The sequence below is a fragment of the Argentina silus genome, assembly GCF_951799395.1.
Source record: "Argentina silus genome assembly, chromosome: 5".
NCBI classification, from domain to species: domain Eukaryota; kingdom Metazoa; phylum Chordata; class Actinopteri; order Argentiniformes; family Argentinidae; genus Argentina; species Argentina silus.
In genome coordinates this window covers 10,974,765-10,995,645 of record NC_139659.1, presented here as the reverse complement: position 1 = coordinate 10,995,645, position 20,881 = coordinate 10,974,765, and the positions used below count along the sequence as shown (strand labels likewise).

Genomic DNA, 20,881 nt, shown 5'->3' with positions numbered 1-20,881 from the left:
ATGAACTGCTGTACTGTATGTGGTTGTACTTAACTGTATCCTAATGCATTGTGTTTTTTTATGGAGGAAAAGTAGCGTTTTGTAAATAGGTTAGGTAATTCAATTCTAGGTTTGTGGAATCGTTTCTGTAAGAGCTCCCATTGGAGTGTGTTCATTTGCACAATATATAAAGCAATCATGTTGTGTTTCAGATAGACACTATTTTAGTAGGCCAGCCCAGTACTAAGCTGAAGAGAGGAGGAAAAGGTTAAATTCATATCATGCATTTTGTGGAAGGAATGACTAAATTACAACAATCTCTGCAATAATATGAAAAGTGATTAAGTATATTATAACCGCTCTCATCTCTCCTCCCCAACTTTGCTATCCTTCCTCTGCAATCTCTGAATGCATCCCCTGAGTGTACGTGCCGTGTGACAATCAACCTCTGCGATAATAAAGATTAACTTATTGATCCCTCATGTAAATTATGGCTCCCATTCAATTAGAGAGTAGAAGCCTAATCAATCGGACATACTGTGGCTGTTCACTGCTCATCCCCAGAGAGACACCAACTGTTTCTAGCCGCTAGGCTGTGATGTGAAACATCAGCATAACTACACTCACCAAACACTTTATTAGGAACACTGTACTAATACTGGGCAGGGTCTCCCTTTGCTCTCAAAACAGCCTCAATTCTCCGTGACATTGATTCCACAAGATGTTGGAAACATTCCTTTGAGATTCTTGTCCATGATGACATGATTGCGTCAATTCCTGCAGATTTTTCATGTGCACTTTCAAGCCACATCCCAAAGGTGTTCTATTGGATTCAGATCCGGCGACCGGGAAGGCCATTGAAGAACACTGGACTCATTGTCATGTTCATGAAACCAGTTTGAGACGACTTTGTGACATGATGCATTATCATGCTGGAAACAGCCATTAGAAGATGGGTAACTTGTGGCCATGAAGGGATGCACATGGTCAGCAACAATACTCAAATAGGCTATAGCATTCAAGCGATGATTGATTGGTATTAACGGGCCCCAAATGTGCCAAGAAAACATTCCCCGCACCATTACACCACCTCCACCATGAGAAGGTGTACAGGTGTTCCTAATAAAGTGTTCCGTGAGTATATATTGAACCCTATGATTAATGGAGGTTGTGGTTGCTCACAGGAACAGACTTATGGCGTGACCGCCCTTATAAGGCTTTAACACGGCTATGCAGCATCTCAGAAGTCCTTGATCAGATCAATGTTGTTTTTAGAATCACCATACGAACAACTCCATGATGCTTTCTCTACTCTATGTCTTTTATTGAGCCATCGCATTGACTGGCAGACTGTTCCATTACTGGGCCTCTATCTTCCTCTGAGTGCCTCTGAGCCCCAGGGCATTGTGGGTAAGCTGCCCAAAGGTCTGTCCGTACCTGAACTTGTATCCTGTGGGCAGATTGAAAGTGAAGACTTATGAGCATCTATTACGTTAAAGCAATGGAATCCTATTCTAAGTTGTTAATATATCAATATGGTGGATGTGGTGTGTTCTGAGCCATGTGTGAGGCACTGTATTTAAGACTGACCTGGGACATGGCCGGTGTATGAGGGCAGCAGGCCCCGGTGGGAGGGGTAGACTGTGGGGATGGGAGGCAGGGTGCCCGACTCCTCCCCTGGCAGGGGCAGGGAGGTGGGGTCACCCTTCATCTGCTTGCCAAACTGAACTAGAGCCTTATTGGTGGTGATGGGGTAGCCTGTGCCAATCAGGAAACGGGACTTGGGCACATATCCTGTGAAACCTGGACACGCCCCAATGGAAAAGCTTCTCAAACATCTCAGAAACTCTACAGACCCTTATCTAAGTACTTGGTGACATTTTCGTTGTTTTTTTTTTTTTGCATAGATTATTCAAATCCTGTACCTGAAATAAAGTATTTGTGTGGACTGGTGTCCTCCATGAAGTATGGCGAGCCCTTGGGCTTCCAGGGGTCCAGGGCCTTGTAGGGGGTGGGATCTTTGGAGATCGCCGTCAGAGGTGTGGTCACTCTCCGTGGCTGAATGCACAGACACACAAACACTATGGTTAAGATGGAGAAGGTATCCCAGCTTTTACTCTGACTTAATAAAGCCTTTCAAAGGCTATTCTGGAGTTAATCAAAAATGTAAATTGTGCAAGTGATTCAATACTGCCTAACAGTAATTACTAGTCCATGATAGCACAACTGTGCTGTTGCATTGCATTGGGCTGTCATCTCCTGCACAATCAGGGAGATAATAGGTCTGAATCTAGGGAGACCTAATTGGTCTAAATCTGTGGATGCTCTGATTGGAGAGCTATAATCCAGGATTGGGACTTGCCTGCTTTTGGAGCGAGTGTTACTCTACACTGAACTGACACAGGATCTCCAGCATGGATTATTAAACAGGAATGACCCCTGTGCTGGGGTGCTGTGTCGACATGTATGTGTGTGTGTGTGTGTGTGTGTGTGTGTGTGTGTGTGTGTGTGTGTGTGTGTGTGTGTGTGTGTCTGTGTGTGTGTGTGTGTGTGTGTGTGTGTGTGTGTGTGTGTGTGTGTGTGTGTGTGTGTGTGTGTGTGAGAGAGAGAGAGAGAAAAAGAGAAAAAGAGAGAGAGAGTTGGGGGGGTAGAGCAGGATACCGTAAACTCAGAGGTGGTGTTGTTGCTGGCAAGTGGTGGTTCTGCTGACTGCAGGCGAATCCTGCGATGCTGATCTCGGTCAAACTCAGACAGCGCCTCACGACACGTCTCGGCATAGGTACGAGAGAAGTAGTTCTGGCTTTTGGGGACAAAGCCTGTGAAAGATACCACAGTAAAACACACAATTGTCAACATACACTCTACAGATGGGAGGGAAACAGACAGGACCTTTTGCTTGATGTTTAAAAACAGTAGAACCATCATATATACCGGTGTAGCCTGGTATCATCCTCTCCAGGTTCCTGCGTTCTCCAAGGTGGCTCCTCCAGATCTCGTCCCGTGGTCCTGTGTCTGTCTCTGTTGCGGGGAAGCGGCCTGTATGGAGAACCAGGCGACGGGACCGAGACACCTCAGGAGAGCGCAGGAGCTTGGCTGTCAGCTGGCCATAGGTCTTCCCCAGGTGGTACTTCAGCTGAGGGCAGTAACCTGCATACCTGAGGACAAAAGAGAGAGAGAGGGTTATGACTGTGATGAGTTTGAGACAGTAATGTCACTGAAATTTCTAACTGATGAAACACTACTGTTGAAAATACCACAAATTGTACATGAAGTATACATAGACGAACGCTCTATAGTTTTGAGTTGTTCTTTTCCTGAGGACGGTTGCCATGGGTGATGACGTGTGGGTTCGCGGCGCATTGACTGACTTGCTCTTGCACACGGCATTTTCGTGTACTTAGTGTAAAATAGTTTTGTAAATAGTAAAAATGTTGAAAGATAAGAGGGGTGTAGAAAGTAACACCAAAGTGTGCGCAATAATTTAAAAAGTCGAATTACGCACGAGCGAGGCGTGCACATACGCATTTTGCGTACGAGCTTTGACATAAATAAATGCTCTTATCATATTCTATATGGTGTATAATGTAATTAACTTATTTTCTAGAATTGAACAAAGAGCTCAAACCATCATAAATGCGAATTACCTACCCCGGTATGTATTGCGGATCAGGTGTCACCAGAACTTTGCTGAATTTAGGGGGGAATTCCTCCATATTGACCGACCAACTAGTTACCCTAGAACACGGGACACGAGATCTGGTTATTGAAGTTCTGTTTGCTGGTGGTTGCTAGTCAGGGGCAGAGTGGACTGAGCGCAGAAATATGTCTGCGTCTAGACCAGTTCAAGGATCCATTATTCCGTCAGTGTCATGGATACATTGTTCCGTCACTGTAAGCATTGTGAGGTAAACTGGTCATTTATTGACTTTTGCCCCGAACCAATCCCTGTAAAGAACTTTGTCCATAAGCACAGTTGACTGACAGCTCGGTGTGAAGTTTGTCTGAAAGAGTACTGCCATAACGCATTCACTCTCCTTGTGATCAAACTGATATCAGAACATGCAAATAATGTAGTAAATTGAATCGAACCTTTCATCATGGTTTTGAAAACATATTCAATAAGTAATGTTGTCTTTGTTTGTGTGTTTTTATCTCCTCTGCACATGTGTTTTTGTACTATTTCTATTACCACATCATATGTTTCCTGTGTGCAAATGAATAAAGGACTAGAAACACTATTCATACAATAAACAATACATAAACAACAGATATGTGTCAATATTGGTTGTACCTACAGTATAGACCTATATGCGGGATAGACCTGTACATTGTTCATTAAATAACGGTGTCAGCCTATAGTGACACCTGGTGATAGTTAGCAGCATTGCTTTAATTCTTCCTCGAATGTAATATTAAGAAATGGGCCTTTGGGAAACAATGACTGTGATCGCATGTATTCCTATAATGTTAACTCACCTCAAACGTTTTGGAGTTTTTAGTCTGGTCATTTTCTTCATTGTAATTTCAGACTCACTGGATTGTACAGTATTTTACGTTTACCTGTACACTGAGGTCATTAAAAACAAATGCTGCTTGTGACATAAGTGTCTGTCCAAGTTAAAGTGGCAGCCTGTATCTGCTTATTACCTGGTTTAACTTAAAAGTGTCATGTTCCACAAGTGAATGACAGCCTATGATGAAGGAGTCCTACTGTAATAAAGAGCCTGTTCAGTACCTGCTTATGAACTGGTTTAACTTAAAAGTGTCCTGTCCCAACATTAGTGAACGACAGCATATAATGAAGGTGTGTACACTATGTACAAACTCCAAATGAGTGCAGGCGAAGTGACAACCTTTGATTTTTGAGTGTGAACAACATAGTGTCTGCTTTGAAGTTTGCTTTGCAACTTTAACCTCGTGAGATATACTTTACATTCACTATTCACTTGGGAACTGGAATGTAGATCCTATCACCAGACAGGCATGCCTTTTTACACATTCTATAACTGTATCTTGCTTTGGGACCTACTCATTGGCTACCCTATATACAGTACTCACACACATTAATGTAATTCTAATGTATTATCTTCATTATCCATTTTAACATTATTGTGTCAGTTTATCACATACAGTGAGGAATTATTGCTCTCCAAGAAATGTCTCGTTATTTTTCAGAGAAGCAATAGTTTCATCATACTGTAAGCTAAGCTGAGAAATCACACAGTGCAGTTTCTGTTGACACATGGGGTAGTCATTTTTTTCCGTGTCATGGCTTGCCCATCACATACCTGAGTTTTATGGTGTTTGTTGGAGTGTTGGGCTGGGGGGGGCGGGGGGGCTCAGGCGCGCAAGGTGAGTCATTCCTTACAGAGCACAGTGACAGGAAAGAGCTGTTCTCTACAAACAAGACCACGACACCGTGACCTGATGATTGATGGAGAGGTGTGGTATAAGAATGTAGGTGGAACGTAAGGGATGTTTTCAATTCTACATCACAAGCGCAACTCAGTTAGTCATAGTGTGGTTGTCTGAACAAGTGACTTCAGTCTTCTCCACATAGAGGACGAGAGAGTAGTAGTGGAAGGTTTGAGGTTCGGAGATGAATTTGTACAGGAGCTTTGGCGATCTTCTGGAGACTTGGGTGACTGAGGGGGGGCCCATCTTAGATCTACAGTCAGAGGTGGGTTTGGAGGGCCGAAGGCCAGACAGCACCTCTGGAGACTCCATCATGTTTTCAGGGACAACACTGCAATCTAAACCTGACACAGGGATGCCTATGCGGTCGGAGTCAGAGGATTCTGGAGTGGAGATGGCAACAGTCATAGGAGAGGATGGACTCCCCTCTTTCTCCCCTCCATACTCTCCTGTCCTGCCATCCTCCTTCTTATCTTCATCCCTGTCCTTCTGCGACAGGTCTCTGAGACCTCGGCAGGAGCTTGCCACGGAGGTCCACCTCAAAGTAGAACAGGCACTGCGCAGGACAGACCGAAGGAGTCTGGGGAAGACACCGCAGTACCCTGGAAACCAACACTTTGTACCCAGACAACGGTGTTACACGGCGACCTTGACCACACAGCAGCACACAGAAACCCATACCCACGGAGCAGCCCACAGGTCAAGGAGTTTGATGAGTACAGTCAGCTCATCCGTATTGACTCAACAGGACTCACAACTGCACAGAAGAGACTTGTCCCAACATCACAGGAATAACCTGCCTGCTCAGACACACACAGAGGTAAGCGTCTGTTACAGTATACTGTATGTGTTAATGTACTGTAGGTTCATCTCAATGTTATGATACTCAGATTGTTTTGAAGCAATGTAGAGACAGGGTGACAATCAGGGTGCCAATAATTTTTTTCAATCAGCAAGATGATTTTTTTTCTCATCTTCATCACAAAAATGAGGGCTGTACATAAAAAGTAAACCATAGGATATTAAAATTCATTTAAAAAAATCTATCTAAGTTTATTGAAAATACTTACATTTAATGCAACAATAGAATCCCAGACATCATTATGTTTTATGACAATTTATTTTACTGAAGGAAAGTCAGAGTAATGAACACATTTAATGACCACATGTCTACTGTAATAGCATACCCTGGATAGCACCCAGAGTCCTGTCGGAGACTGTAAACCAGTCTGTCCAGGTGAGCAGTCACCCACAGGCATGCGTGGAATGGAGCCAGCTGAGTGCTGATGGGCAGATGGAGTGTGTGGGTGTTGAGCATTCTGCTGTGTTCTTGATAAGACTCAGACAGATAGGCTTCTGCGTCAGATGGCAAAGTGAGGGGCAGTCCTTAGAGGAAAAGAATCCTCTATTTCTTTATTTTGGCTGAAATCATATCTACAGTAATCATTATACAGTATACTGTAATTTGTCACTCCTCTGCACCAAACATTCCTCCCTTGATGTTATCCAGAGGTCACGTTGAGTGTTGACAATGCTTGGTGTAATGAAGCAGAGAGATGTTTGTTTGTGCTTCATGTTTGGCCCAGCAGTAACTCTGTAACTATTTCATTAAGACGAGTTTTGATTTGGTCACTGTGTGTGTCTGTCTTTGCTACCCCCAGGAGTTAGAGACACGCTTCTGTGTTGTAGATCTGTCAGACAAAGGCCATTTAAAGGCCAACTCATTATGCTAGCTCTCTTCGGGGGGAAAAATATAATCTCAGCTTTAGAGGTTCAGCAATTGAATGATCAGATTCACTGCCTTTATTCTATACTATTCGCTTTTTTCAACACATACGGTGCATTCGGAAAGTATTCAGACCCCTTCACTTTTTCCGCATTTTGTTATGTTACAGCCTTATTTTTTCCTCATCAATCTACACACAATACCCCATAATGACAAAGCAAAAACAGGTTTTTAGAAATGTTTGCTAATTTATTAAAAATAAAAAAATAAAAAATAATATTTACATAAGTATTCAGACCCTTTGCTATGACACTCGAAATTGAGCTCAGGTGCATCCTGTTTCCATTGATCATCCTTGAGATGTTTCTATGACTTGATTGGAGTCCACCTGTGGTAAATTCAATTGATTGGACATGATTTGTAACGCCACACACCCATCTATATAAGGTCCCACATATGACAGTGCATGTCAGAGCAAAAACCAGACCATGAGGTCGAAGGAATTGCCCGTAGACAGGATTGTGTCGAGGCACAGATCTGGGGAAGGGTACAAACAAATTTCTGCAGTATTGAAGGTCCCCAAGAACACAGTAGCCTCCATCATTCTTAAATGGAAGAAATTTGGAACCACCAAGACTCTTCCTAGAGCTAGCCGCCCGGCCAAACTGAGCAATAGGGGGAGAAGGGCCATCATCAGGGAGGTGACCAAGAACCAAATGGTCACTCTGACAGAGCTCCAGAGTTCCTCTGTGGAGATGGGAGAACCTTCCAGAAAGACAACTGTCTCTGCAGCGCTCCACCAATCAGGCCTTTATGGTAGAGTGGCCAAGACAGCACAGGAGTGGCTTCGGGACAAGCCTCTGAATGTCCTTGAGTGGCCCAGCCAGAGCCCAGACTTGAACCCAGAAAATAGCTGTGCACTGACACTCCACATCCAACCTGACAGAGCTTGAGAAGATCTGCAAAGAAGAATGGGAGAAACTCCCCAAATACAGGTGTGCAAAGCTTGTAGCGTCATATCCAAGAAGACTTGAGGCTGTAATCGCTGCCAAAGGTGCTTCAACAAAGTACTGAGTAAAGGGTTTGAATACTTATGTAAATGTGATTTCATTTTTAATAAATTAGTAAACATTTCTAAAAACCTGTTTTTGCTTTGTCTTTATGAGCTATTGTGTGTAGATTGATGAGGGTGAAAAAATGAATTTAATCCATTTTAGAATAAGGCTGTAACATAACAAAATGTGGAAAAAGGGAAGGGGTATGAATACTTTCTGAATGCACTGTAGTCTGCAGCTGTAAGACAAAACAGTCATACAGTATATTTCTGCGATGTATTTTATGCATTTATTGTATGTATTCACCGTATGTGCATGCCCTGTGTAACTCTCAATGTGTGTTCTATTCTCTGTGCAGGTTAGGAAGGAGGGGGAGGGGGAGGGGGAGGTGGAGGGACAGGGGGAGGGGCTTGGCCTTGGGCTGGGGTACCTGGAGCATGTGTGTCGGATTCTGGAGGAGATTGCCAGGCTACAGATTTGTAACCGGGGGTTACAGGTGGAGATGGAGGCGCTCCGGGAGCAGCGGGCCAAACTGGAGAGCCAGGTAATGACGAGAGTATCTGACATCTGAGGGTCATGTGATGTGTATATAAGCCAATCATTGAGTTGATTAGGTGAGAGCATTGACACAGTCAGTATTCACTGGGTCATTAACCGACATTCGGCCTCCATCTAGACTGCAGTATTCAACCAGGGTGACTGCAAGGCTGCTGAGAAGAGCGTTCCCTCTGCCAATCAAAGACTGGAAGCCAAAGGTCACAAGGACCTATCCTGCCAAATGTCTCATAAGAACGGTGTCGTTGTTTTCCCTGATTTTCGACGAAGGTCAGCATCAGACACACAAGTCTTGAAGGGACATCTAAGTGAGTAATCTCAGCTATAGTGATTGTTTTTTCATGTGATGTATAGTTAGTTTTGAGATCTTGGTGAAAATGCACTTTTTAAAACTAAATAAACTTGAAACTTAAGACTGTAGTCAGTCACATCTTACATTTCTAATGAAAATATCACCATTGGATTGTTAACATTTGTCAGTCTGAGACTGTTCATGTTGAAGCTGAGGATCATCCGTTGTCTTTTAGGAAAGGTGAAGACAGAGAATTTGCTTGAACCGATTGAGGACAACGAAAATGAGGTAAAATTATGTAAACTAAACACACTTATTCACACACGTACGGACACATTATGCAGCCTACTCTATAGGCATTCTTAGAAACCTACAATAGTATTATTGTAACTTACAATAGTAAGTGTATGCTTGTGTGTGTACAACTTGGTGGTATACTGTCCCTGTGTGAGTACAGTATATGCAGCTGTTGTTGTATCTGTTATATGAAATGCATTATCTTTTGTATTTGTTTTTCCAGCAGCTAAAGAAGGAGCAGAGGAGTAGAAACAAGGCCTGGAAGTTGAAGATTGGAAGTTTGAAGAGGCAGGAGGCCACACATCAGTCAGATTCAGAGAAAAACAGGTGAGACATGGAGAACACTGACCCCTAGAGGAAAGTCTGTGGATCATCATGTATGCATGATACTGATATGAAATGTCCATGGCTGGTTCAACATGGCAGCCAGATTGGATGGATGCACTGTTCCATAGATAATGCACAGTGTGTTGGGAGGCGAAGTGGAGAGCACATATTTAGCCTGTGCATCTGTTGTTCCCTCACAGCCATCCAAAATGGCCTCTCGTGACACACAGATTCGTTAATACAGTATATACAAGTATTTAAATATACCCTGCCCGTATTATCTTTAAATATTCTTATTTTGTTTTCTTACCATAAAGCCAACAAATGCATTCATCCTGGAAGGAGACCAGCGGGTACTGGTTGGGACAGCTGTTCAAGAGAAGAACAGTTCCAGAATGATAGGATCAGTGTTCTAGATTCAAGAGCCCAGGACATCAGCTTCTCGGAAACAGAAAGCACTTCCTCACAAAACTGTTGACACTACTCAGTCAACGCAGCACTGCTGTGAATTATCTATTCAGTCCTTTTGACATGTTTATTTATTGTCTCCTACATTTTCAATATTATTGTCTGCTACTTATTTATAACCTATAGTTTATTATATATTGTATATTATATATATTGTTACTCATGCACATTGCTATTACTGACAATTGCTGTTTATTTGGTGCCCATCAAATATATAGCTAGCTATATTCTTACCGTGATTCCTTCCTTATTCATTAAAGCCAGTTTAATGCATACCTCACCCCTTGTCCATGTCTCTGTGTTTTCATCTACACAGTCAGATGTAGAATGTTCTCCCCTTTCTCTCCAGAAGACCAAAATACTTTGTATCAAAAATAGGAAATATGCTGCCCTCTATAATGAGAGAAATTGTTTGTTCAGATGTTCTGCCCTGCTGCACCTGCCTCCATATTGGAAACGGACATTCATGAATGCAATCATCATATAGATGTCTACTTCCTGAATGGATATGGATCATAATGTTGGTCCTGTTTGATCCCCACAGTGTTGAAATATAGAGAGGACATGAATTTGAGATTTTTTCCAAATTTAAACTGAACTCGTTTCCTCAAAATGACTACACATCTATATATAGTGAGTTCAGACCAAACAGGGTTGGTTTTATCATTTGTTTATTCGTTATTCACCTAGGTTGAGGGATGGGCCTCCCCAGGCATTCCCATGTAAAGAGATGTCAATGACAAACACATCCGAACAAGAGAGGGTGAATAGAATAGGATTCAGTCCATACATAAAATACATTTATTTGCTATTTCTTCCTGTCTGCGTCTGCAACTGCAAGTGTCCTTCACAATGTCCATTTGACTCAGACAGCTTCCACCTGTGCTATTAAATATATAGATACATCTGTGTGGAGTTGTATGTACGTGAGAGATGGGGAGAGGGGGGTCAGGAGATTAAAGAGTTCAAGGTTCAAAGGGGAGGGGTGGGGCCAGGGCTGAGTCATGCCAGTATGGCTCCTGCCTACATGATGCCACATGAGGCCAGGGGGTTGGCGATCTGGCAGGTGCAGGCTGACTGGCAGTACTGGCGCACCGTCTGGTAGCAGCTCCGGTCGGCTTCTCCGCCCCACTGCACGGGGCCGTTGGGGTCAGAGGGCAGCCTGCTCAGGATGCTGGTGTTGATGGCGAGAGCCGCCAGCCCGTAGTCGGTGAACAGCACCGTCTCACGCCTGCACGTGGGGCAAGAGATGAACTTGTACTTGGGGCAGGACTCGTAGAGGATCTGCAAGCATTCCTCGCACACCGAGTGCAGGCAGGAGAGGATGCGTGGACGCTTGCCTGCAAAGTTGTAGGTGTGGCCGCAGGTGGGGCAGTCTAGGGGCTCGCAGGGCATCACGGGCCCCGAGGAGGATGAGGAGGTGGAGGAGGAGGTGGAGGACGAGCGCAGCACGTACTGGTTGACGATGACGTCCTCCATCTTGTAGTGGAACTGGTGGTAGCAGATTTCGGCCGTGCTGGCCTTGCGCTGGGCCATGAAGCCGTGCTCCCTGCGGGCCACGGGGGCCGGGGGGGACGCCATGGGAGAGACAATGGCCGTTCCTGTCAGCTCCAGGGCCAGGTCGCTGCAGGCCTGGTTGACGATGATCTCGCTCTCTCCCCCGCCGTCCCACGCCACCCGCGGGGGAGGGGCATATCGCGGCTGGGTGACGGGCACAGGGCACTCCTGGGGGAACTTCTCAGACTGGATGATCTTGACGGTGTCCATGGGGATGGTCACAGGCTGGCGCCTGAGGCAGGACATTCGCTCGTTTGTGTGTCTGTGTGTCTGTGTTGGAGAGAAGGACTGAGGCTGGAGTCAGCAGTGGTCACCCCCACCTGGGCCTGGGTGTTACGGTGGGCTCTGCAGTGGTCTGGGGGTCTCAAAGTCAGCCATTGGAGGGGACGTGGGGACGGATGGTTCTGTCCATGTTTCCCTCAAAGGCCCTCCCCTGTCTGTGGTTCTGTCACCCTGAGTCTTTGTGCGGGACAGACGGACAGAGGACCACAGCCAGAGCACCAGAACCTGTAGCAGTCAATCAGGCTTTCCTTTAAGAAGTAAACTCTGTCCTCTGATAGCACTACTGATGATGTAGAATAGAGGAATAACAGTCCAGCTTAGTGCAATAGTTACTCCAGTTACCATAAAAAACAAGTTATTTGTAGTTTTTACTGACAAACACAGATCACTGTCACTGGTCACTGTCAGTGCCGTCTCTTATGTAAAGGGATACAAACTATGTGTAGATATGTATATTCATACACAATTACAGCAGAACGACAGACCAGACAGGACTTAATACTTCAGCACAAAGATATGTTCTCAGTGATAACACCAATAAATAATCTTATACTGTATGTACATAGATGCTCACATACCTGTATACACATACAAAACAGAGATTAGACGATGTCTATGTTCACTAAATAGAGTGCTCAAGTTCTCAGGCTATTCAGTGCAGTTCAGTGAAAAGGCTGTACAGTCTCACAATAGGTCCTGGGCTTGCCAGGGGAAACTAACGCAACACCTTTTTTTTAGGTGACTGTTGAAACCAGCTTTTCCTTCCTGTTTCTAGCCAACGGCCTTGTGGTCCACCCTTGTGTTTGTGTGTGTGTATGTGTGTGTGTGTGTGTGTGTGTGTGTGTGTGTGTGTGTGTGTGTGTGTGTGTGTGTGTGTGTGTGTGTGTGTGTGTGTGTGTGAGAGAGAGAGAGAGAGAGAGAGGACAACCTGCAGTCTCTCTGCTCTTTCTCCAATATAACAAGGCTTGACCCCTGGGGCTCTTGGCTGTCCTCTGATAAGAAAGAGGTCTTTTTTAGGAGGTGTTCCAGAATGTTCCAGGGGGTAATGGAAAGCTCTTGGAACGACTCCCCTGATCCAAACTCACTGCTCCTGAATTCTTCAAAGAAGGGAGTGAAGAGGTGCTTGAGACTTCTTTCAAACTGAGTCTTCCTCCCACTTCAGCCAGAAGACTAGCCAACCGCGAACAGCTCTGAAGGATGGCCTTGTCCTTGTCACCATCCCTCAGGGGCTCAGATTCATAACTGTGACCTCAGGCAGGTGGTGTGACTTCTGTCCTCACAATCCGTCCGGCTCAGCTACCTGAGTATGCAGAGGAGAGCAGAGAGGAGAGGGTTGGTTGAAGCACCACATTATTGTAAACAACGCATGAACCTGCACTCACAAACACATCCTGCTTACTCACATGACTACGCAGTCATACAAGAGATGTGGACACATGGATGCTGACGCAATGTCTAGTTCAAAACAAAACCACAATACCATACTTGGGAAAATAGAGAGAATAGTCCTCTCCTCTCCTTTGAAGTCACTATAATCTATTCTCCAACCATACTGTGGCTGGCTGTCTACAGAGGTGGTTATGAGGCTGCTGAGACAGCGTGGTCCCACTGTCTTCATGCCGCTAGCATCCTGTCAGCCTCCATTACCGTCCTATGGTGCATGAAAACGACCTGATTTTGGTTCGAAAACAGATGATTACAACCGTCAGCAGCTATGTGTGTGTGTGTGCGTGCGTGCGTGCGTGCGTGCGTGCGTGCGTGCGTGCGTGCGTGCGTGCGTGCGCGTGTGCGGTCTGTACACTGTGGGGGTGTGCTGTATGAGTGTACGTATGTATGAGAGTGCTTCTGTCCACGCCAACACAATATGGTAAAAAATCAGTGAAGGAAAAATGACACATCTTTTCTCTTCCACTCTCTCAAGGCTCTCAACAGACATGGGGAGAAAAAGAGTGAGGGAGGTGACCTACATGCCGAGAAAGAAAGAGAGAAAGAGAGAGAGAGAGAGAGAGAGAGACAGGGAGAGGGAGTCCTGGTTTCTATTTATGGTCTCTTTATCTGTGCACTTTCACAGTGGTTTCCTGCCCCCAACCCTTTCACTGAAGATTCACACGGAATAAGAGAGCTGTACCTCACAGGAGATAGTGTTCTAATCCCCACCCCCAACCCCAACACACACACACGCACACACGCACACACGCACACATGCACACACACACACACACACACACACACACACACACACACACACACACACACACACACACACAAACACTTCAAACAACCACTTTAAACATCACCAGCATCCTCAACGGCAAGCATCCTCATGTTGAGCAGGCATTAAAAATCCTCCATATTGGCTCTGCTGTCTGCCTGCCTGCCTGCCTGCCTGCCTGACTGTCTGCCTGCCTGGCTGCCTGCTCTGCCTGCCTGCCTGCCTGCCTGCCTGCCTGCCTGCCTGCCTGCCTGCCTGCCTGCCTGCCTGCCTGCCTGCCTGCCTCTCTGCTCCCAGTCAGTGAACGACAGGGCCGTTAGCCTGTGTCAGTCACAATCGCTCTCAATGCGTCCCTCCGGCACCGCAGTGCCGCAACGCTTCTCCCAAAATAACCACTCTCTCGCCCTCTCTCCCTCTTTCACACACATCCACACACCCACATACACACTCACTCACTCAGAGCGGAAGTGTAAGCTCTGACGCAAATTCAACCTATTGCATCCGCAAGGCTACTGTGTGACTATGTGTCTGTGTCAAACAAATGAATTGTTCTCATCCGCCTTTCATGAAACACAATGAGCTCGGGTCAATATCTTTGGTTTATTCTTGAGCATCCATTCATGGACTCACCCAAACATACACACACACACACACACACACACACACACAGACACACACACACACAGACACACACATGCTGGACACCTCACGTATCTAATCATGTGTCAGTCAGTGACAACAGAGCTGTCTTATACTGAAACAGAGCAGCAATCAGGCTACCCAATGAGCTTTCCAGCCTCAGAAACTAATCATCTAAAATTAACATCCAATTTGGTGACAGTGATTTATAAAAAACGGAGGATGATGAAGGAGGCTGCCTGCTGAGGGCTGATGGTGGCGCAGCCGCAGCCTGTAGATAGACGGGCCTCTTCAGTTATGTAAGAGGCTCATCTCAGCACCAGCCATACACAGCGTTAGAACAGAGAGGGCACTAAAGCTGTGGTTGCCTGAGAGGACTGTTCATCACATCAGCCAGGACCAGGAGTTTTGTGTTCAGACTCTGAATTCACTCTCCCTAGGAATTACGCTAATGAAATCATGTGCACATTTGACCCAGTCAGCACAAACAAACAAACAGGGGGGGGGGGAAGGGAGAGAAATGGAGATGGCGTGACAGAACTGAGAAAAGCGAATTCCTCTGTAGAAATCAAATAGAAAGGCAAATTCCTCCTTGTCAACACACACACACAACACGCACACACATTCCTTCATACATACCAACATGCACAGCACACAGGGCATTCTCATCCTCATACTGCACTCCCTCTTCACACACACACACACACACACACACACACACACCACTCGTTATATTCCAGCACACACACATACACTGCACAGGCAAACAAACATGCATACACATCTACATGTAGCAATCATAATAACCCAGAACGTCGAGGTATATGTTCATCCTCTACTTGCTCATTGTAGGTATTCATGTCAAAAAAACACCAAAACACACATGACCTGAAACCACTGTGAACATTCCTGCCCTCTTCCACTCCCTCGTTCCTCCTCCCTCACACACACACACACACACACACACACACACACCCAGACTGCTCTGTCCAGCTCTCTCCCTCACATTCAGTCCTGGAAGCATTCCACCTGGGCAGGAAGAGCAGAGATCATGAGAAGGGCAGGGTGTTCTGAGTGAGTCAGAAACCCTATCAGCCCTCTGTCTGCCTGTCTGTCTGTCTGTCTGTCTGTCTGTCTGTCTGTCTGTCTGTCTGTCTGCCTGCCTGCCTGCCTGCCTGTCTGTCTGTCTGTCTGTCTGTCTGTCTGTTTATCTGTCTCTGCCTCTATCTCTCCCTCTGTATCTCCAGCTCCATCTCACCCAAGTGGAGCCAGGGCAGAATGACTGGTGCCTGCCACCCCTATACCACACACCGCCAGCAGTATGCAGAGAATGCTGGCTATGTTCAGATTGGTGCTCCCATCCAGGTTTTGGCTGATAAAAGCCATCAGCACATCTCTGCCTCAGCCTGTGGGGGTTAGGATGTATTATGATTACATAAATAGTATGACCTTAGCGCTGGCTATGGACAAATCCCCAGATTTATCCATGTAGGCTCACTGCTGCTTTTCTGCAGGATTTGCTAAGCTCCAAAAGACTGCAAAGTCAATCAAATGGTGTTGTTTGAAATGAGTTTGAAATGTGCATGTATGCTACATGATACAGTGATAGTATATAAAATGATGTTATTTGTATTAAAATCCACAAGTGTTATTGTTTGTTACAGATTGGTTGTCCTTTAAATGTTGGTAAATATAACATCTGTGGTGGTGATGGTATTTACTTTATTATAATCAACGTTAAGTCGTAATACATATGACAATAATCCATCTGTTCCCTGAATTTAGATTAGGATTTAATCCTTCCAGTTACATGTAGGGGTCATGTTATGTTTACAGTAAAGGATGTGTGGATGTATTTTTTTCAACCGTACTGTTGACATGTTTCCCCCCGCATATACTGTTGTGTGCTACCCGTCTCATTATGCTTTGTTTTTGAATGAAAAAGTCTTTGTGTGAATAGATGTGAGGGGGAGTTGTTTTTAATAATTCAACTCCTGTCATTCACAGCAGACGTCAGCCATTTTCCCTGCAATTCATTACAGCCAAGCACTCTTTGTTCTCTCAGCAACATGGCAGAGCACAGAGCTCGACACAGGCAGCAAAAAGAACAGGAATAACAATGGTGGCCCCTCTTGACACAGCCTCATGAAACATTTATGAGGAGGAAGCGTCAAGCCACGTCCAGCCAGTCAATATCTCAAGTGGCTCGATTGATTGAATTGAATTGATTGGGTGTTTTGCGGAGGCTCTGTCTGTTGGGAGATGCAGACAGTGTACAGTACAGTGCAGTACTGTCGCTGTGGTGTGGATGGATGGATTGATGTTGGGTATGGATGTACTGTAGGAGAGGAGAGCAGGCAGTTGTATAGGCTCTGTATGGGCTCTGAGAGGGCAGTCTGATCTGGGTAGCCAAGCCTAGATCTGTCTCTGAGAGAGCAGTCTGATCTGGGTAGCCAAGCCTGGATCTGGCTTTGAGAGGGCAGTCTGATCTGGGGAGCCTAGCCTGGATTTCTGGCTCTGAGAGGCAGTCTGATCTGGGTAGCCTAGCCTGGATTTCTGGCTCTGAGAGGCAGTCTGATCTGTATCTGGGTAGCCTAGCCTGGTTCTCTGACTCAGAAAGGCAGTCTGATCTGTATCTGGGTAGCCTAGCCTGGTTCTCTGACTCAGAAAGGCAGTCTGATCTGTATCTGGGTAGCCAAGCCTGGATCTCTGACTCTCAGAGGTAGTCTGATCTGTATATGGGTATCCTAGCTTGGATCTCTGGCTGTATCTGGGTAGTCTAGCCTGTATCTGGGTAGCCTAGTCTGTATCTGAGTAGCCTAGCCTGTATCTTGGTAGCCTAGCCTGGATCTGAGTAGCCTAGCCTGGATCTCTGGCTATATCTGGGTAGCCTGGCTTGCATCTGGGTAGCCTAGCCTGTATCTGGGTAGCCTAGCCTGTATCTGAGTAGCCTAGCCTGGATCTGGGTAGCCTAGCCTGTATTTGGGTAGCCTAGCCTGGATCTGGGTAGCCTAGCCTGTATTTGGGTAGCCTAGCCTGTATTTGGGTAGCCTAGCCTGGATCTCTGGCTCAGTCAGAATGAGCAGGTTTAGCGCGGCATGTGGGAGGGGTGCGCCAGCAGCAGCAGCAGTTATGCAATCGCAGCATGGCATACGCAGCGCTTTGACTGCAGCGCCAGTGCATGGTCAATATGGAGATCCCTCAGTGCTGCTGACAGCAACAGAACAGGCAGTTCTAGCCTTGGTCCCCCGCCACCCCCCCCTGCCCCCCCCCCCCCCCCATCACTCTCGCTCTCACTCTGGGGAGATCAGTCATATGTCATAACCTCTGGAGATATGATAGCCTAAAGATACCCTTAAGATACCCTTTACACAGCAGCAGTCAACACATCGATGAAATCTGTTTACTGTATCTGATCCTTGTCTCTGTGTGTGTGTGTGTGTGTGTGTGTGTGTGTGTGTGTGTGTGTGTGTGTGTGTGTGTGTGTGTGTGTGTGTGTGTCTGTGTCTGTGACTGTGTCTGTGACTGTGTCTGTGTGTTTCTGCCTGCAAGAGTGTGTGCGGGTGTGTGTCCTCAGAATGGTTGTTTATGATGCAAGAAGACTCAACCGCAGCGTGAAATGCAACAAATACATAGAACATACACACACACACACACACACACACACACACACACACACACACACGCACAGGCACACACACACACACACACACACACACATAAACATCCAGAGAAAACACACACAGACACAAAACACACATGGATGAACATGGAGATCTACATATACACACAAACATGCACAATGAAACAAACACCACACAGAATCAAATATAGCTTCTTCACATTGACTCACATATTGATGCATGTTCTTTCCTCACCTGGGTACCTGTGTGTGCATGTGTGTTCTTGGTCCGTCCTTTCCTTAGAGACCTTCTTGTTGTTCTTGTACCATTTTGCTGTAAAGGGGTCTTGCTGTTGTGTTGTTGTGGTTGTTGTTATTGTTGTTGTTGTTGTTGTTGTTGGTGGTGGTGGTTTTGGGTATGAAGATAGACTGTCCTATTTTCTGGGGTGACAACAGTCTTGAGTCTAGAGTGCAGCGCTCTCCTGTGTGTCTGACGCTGATAACATGGCCACTCCGCCACATCGTATCTGAGAGCAGAGAGGAGGATGTTTTGCCATAACACTGAGGAGGAGGAGGGGAGCGGTGGGAGAGAAGGTGACCATTCCTGCCCGTGAGTCTCACAGCGGAGGATGAATGGTAGGGGTGTGGAGGGAGGGAAGGAAAGGTGGAAGAAGGATAAGATGGAGGATGAGGTTGACAGAGGGTGGATGCGTCACTCCTTCAGCCACAGTGATGGAGAACAGAGGCTGGCCGAGTCCTCCTCTTCTTCCTCTCCTCTGTCTGTTCCCTTCGTCCTTCACACTCCCTCCCTCTCTTCCTGTCCTCCGTGGTGTGGCGAAGCTGCTGTCGCCAGGGGCTCTCTCTCCATCCCTCCTGCTCTCTATCTCTCTCCCTCTCTCTCTCTCCCTCTATCTGCCTCTCTCTCTCAGTCCATCAGCCAGTCAGGTTGTGTTGTGTAATAACCTATGCTCTGCCGTTGCCTCTCTGTGTCTACCTCTCCGCTTCCTCCTCCACTGCCTCGGTCTATCCCTTTCTTTCTCTTTCTTTTTGGTCTGAGAGCCTCAGGTCTTCAGGTATTCACTGCTGTTCCCCTCTTTCTTTTCTTCCTCCTCTCTTTCCGGTGTTATTCTCTTCTCAGTGCTGTCCTGCTCCTGCTCTCTCTCTCTCTCTCTCTGTCCGCTGCCGTTCGTTACTGTTGCTCCCTCTCTCCTCCTCCGTCTTCGCTCCTGTCAATGCGCCTCTGTGCACACACACTGAAGCGCGCGCAGGCTCACGTGCGCAGACCCCCCCCCCCCACACACACACACACACACCCTGGCTCGCTGTTTCTGTCTCTCTCCGTATGTGTGTGGCTTTCTCTGCTGCACGCTCTCTCTCTCTCTCTCTCTCTCTCTCTCTCTCTCTCTCTCTCTCTCTCTCTCTCTCTCTCTCGCTCTCTCTCTCTCTCTCTTTTAATTTCTATTTCATGCTCTTTCTCCGCCCCCCCTCTCTCTCTCTCTCTCTCTCTCGCTCTAGCTCTCTCTCTCTCTCTGCAGTCTCCGCTGCAGTGCCTCTGCAGGCTGGATCACGTTTTCTAGTCACCAGTGAAAAATATTTCAGCCAATGAGGGCCTTGAACAACCCCCCCCCCCAACCTCCTCTACACACACACACACACACACACACACACAAACACACAAAAACCCATCTAAAGATGAAGAGAGCCCTGAATCATACAATATTAATCCATCACACACACACACACACACACACACACACACACACACACACACACACATACACACACACACACACACACACACACACAGAAAAACACATCCTTCGTACATAGACCAGGCACACAGGAAGCATAGGAAGCTGGTACTAGTAGATCTAATCTACAGAGTGCAGCACATCCAACACTGAAAAACAAAACATAAATCCACAACATAAATTCATTCACATATACAGCAGCCTATTGATTTCAAGCCAACACATAATAAATCAATCACATGTAAGGCATCTTATTTCAACCACATTCTGCATCATATATTACAATACATCATATGAACACCAATAGAAAATACTGAGACACACAGCAGAGATGTTATATTCAGCACAAATGGATGGTCACATGCCGTACATTATTAAATGTCCTGTACATCACAACTTTATTGTAAAAATATTTCATTGAAATATGTTAGAGCCTGAAGACATGGGACTTTTCATTAATTTCATTAAGATTGTAATCGTGCACACAGACACACATAGACACACACGCACGTGCACACACACACACACACACACACACACTCACACACACACACACACACACACACACACAAAAATGCACACACATGCACACACACACACACACACACACACACACACACACACACACTCACTTCAGCTAAAACACACACTGCCTGACCCTTCAAAGCGGTGTCCTTAGCAAGCATGCCATAGTTCCAGCCATT

At 46.0% G+C, this 20,881-nt stretch overlaps 3 protein-coding genes across 4 annotated transcripts; 1 reads left to right on the top strand and 2 right to left on the bottom strand.

Annotated features, from left to right (window-relative positions):
- Nucleotides 1–1,337: 1,337 nt before the first annotated feature.
- Nucleotides 1,338–3,692, bottom strand: cimip2b (ciliary microtubule inner protein 2B; the record flags this gene model as incomplete). Its single annotated transcript, XM_083670017.1, has 6 exons — nt 1,338–1,429; nt 1,570–1,782; nt 1,905–2,037; nt 2,641–2,795; nt 2,911–3,134; nt 3,628–3,692. 6 exons carry the CDS (start codon nt 3,690–3,692, stop codon nt 1,338–1,340), a joined length of 882 nt encoding a protein of 293 aa, XP_083526143.1.
- A 1,708-nt stretch (nt 3,693–5,400) lies between these two features.
- Nucleotides 5,401–10,603, top strand: LOC310805055 (uncharacterized protein). Its single transcript, XM_083670575.1, has 6 exons — nt 5,401–6,220; nt 8,558–8,719; nt 8,852–9,038; nt 9,258–9,310; nt 9,543–9,646; nt 9,964–10,603. Exons 1-6 carry the CDS (start codon nt 5,579–5,581, stop codon nt 10,043–10,045), a joined length of 1,230 nt encoding a protein of 409 aa, XP_083526701.1. The 5' UTR covers nt 5,401–5,578; the 3' UTR covers nt 10,046–10,603.
- A 140-nt stretch (nt 10,604–10,743) lies between these two features.
- Nucleotides 10,744–19,910, bottom strand: rnf208 (ring finger protein 208). 2 transcript variants are annotated; one of them, XM_083670588.1, is made up of 2 exons: nt 18,658–19,910; nt 10,744–13,253 (listed from the first exon to the last, which is right to left on the bottom strand). In XM_083670588.1, exon 2 carries the CDS (start codon nt 11,915–11,917, stop codon nt 11,138–11,140), a length of 780 nt encoding a protein of 259 aa, XP_083526714.1. In that variant the 5' UTR covers nt 11,918–13,253; nt 18,658–19,910; the 3' UTR covers nt 10,744–11,137. The 2 variants fall into 2 exon arrangements, with proteins under 2 accessions (XP_083526714.1, XP_083526713.1); XM_083670587.1 differs by having other exon boundaries at nt 18,683–19,910.
- Between the last annotated feature and the right edge of the window lie 971 nt (nt 19,911–20,881).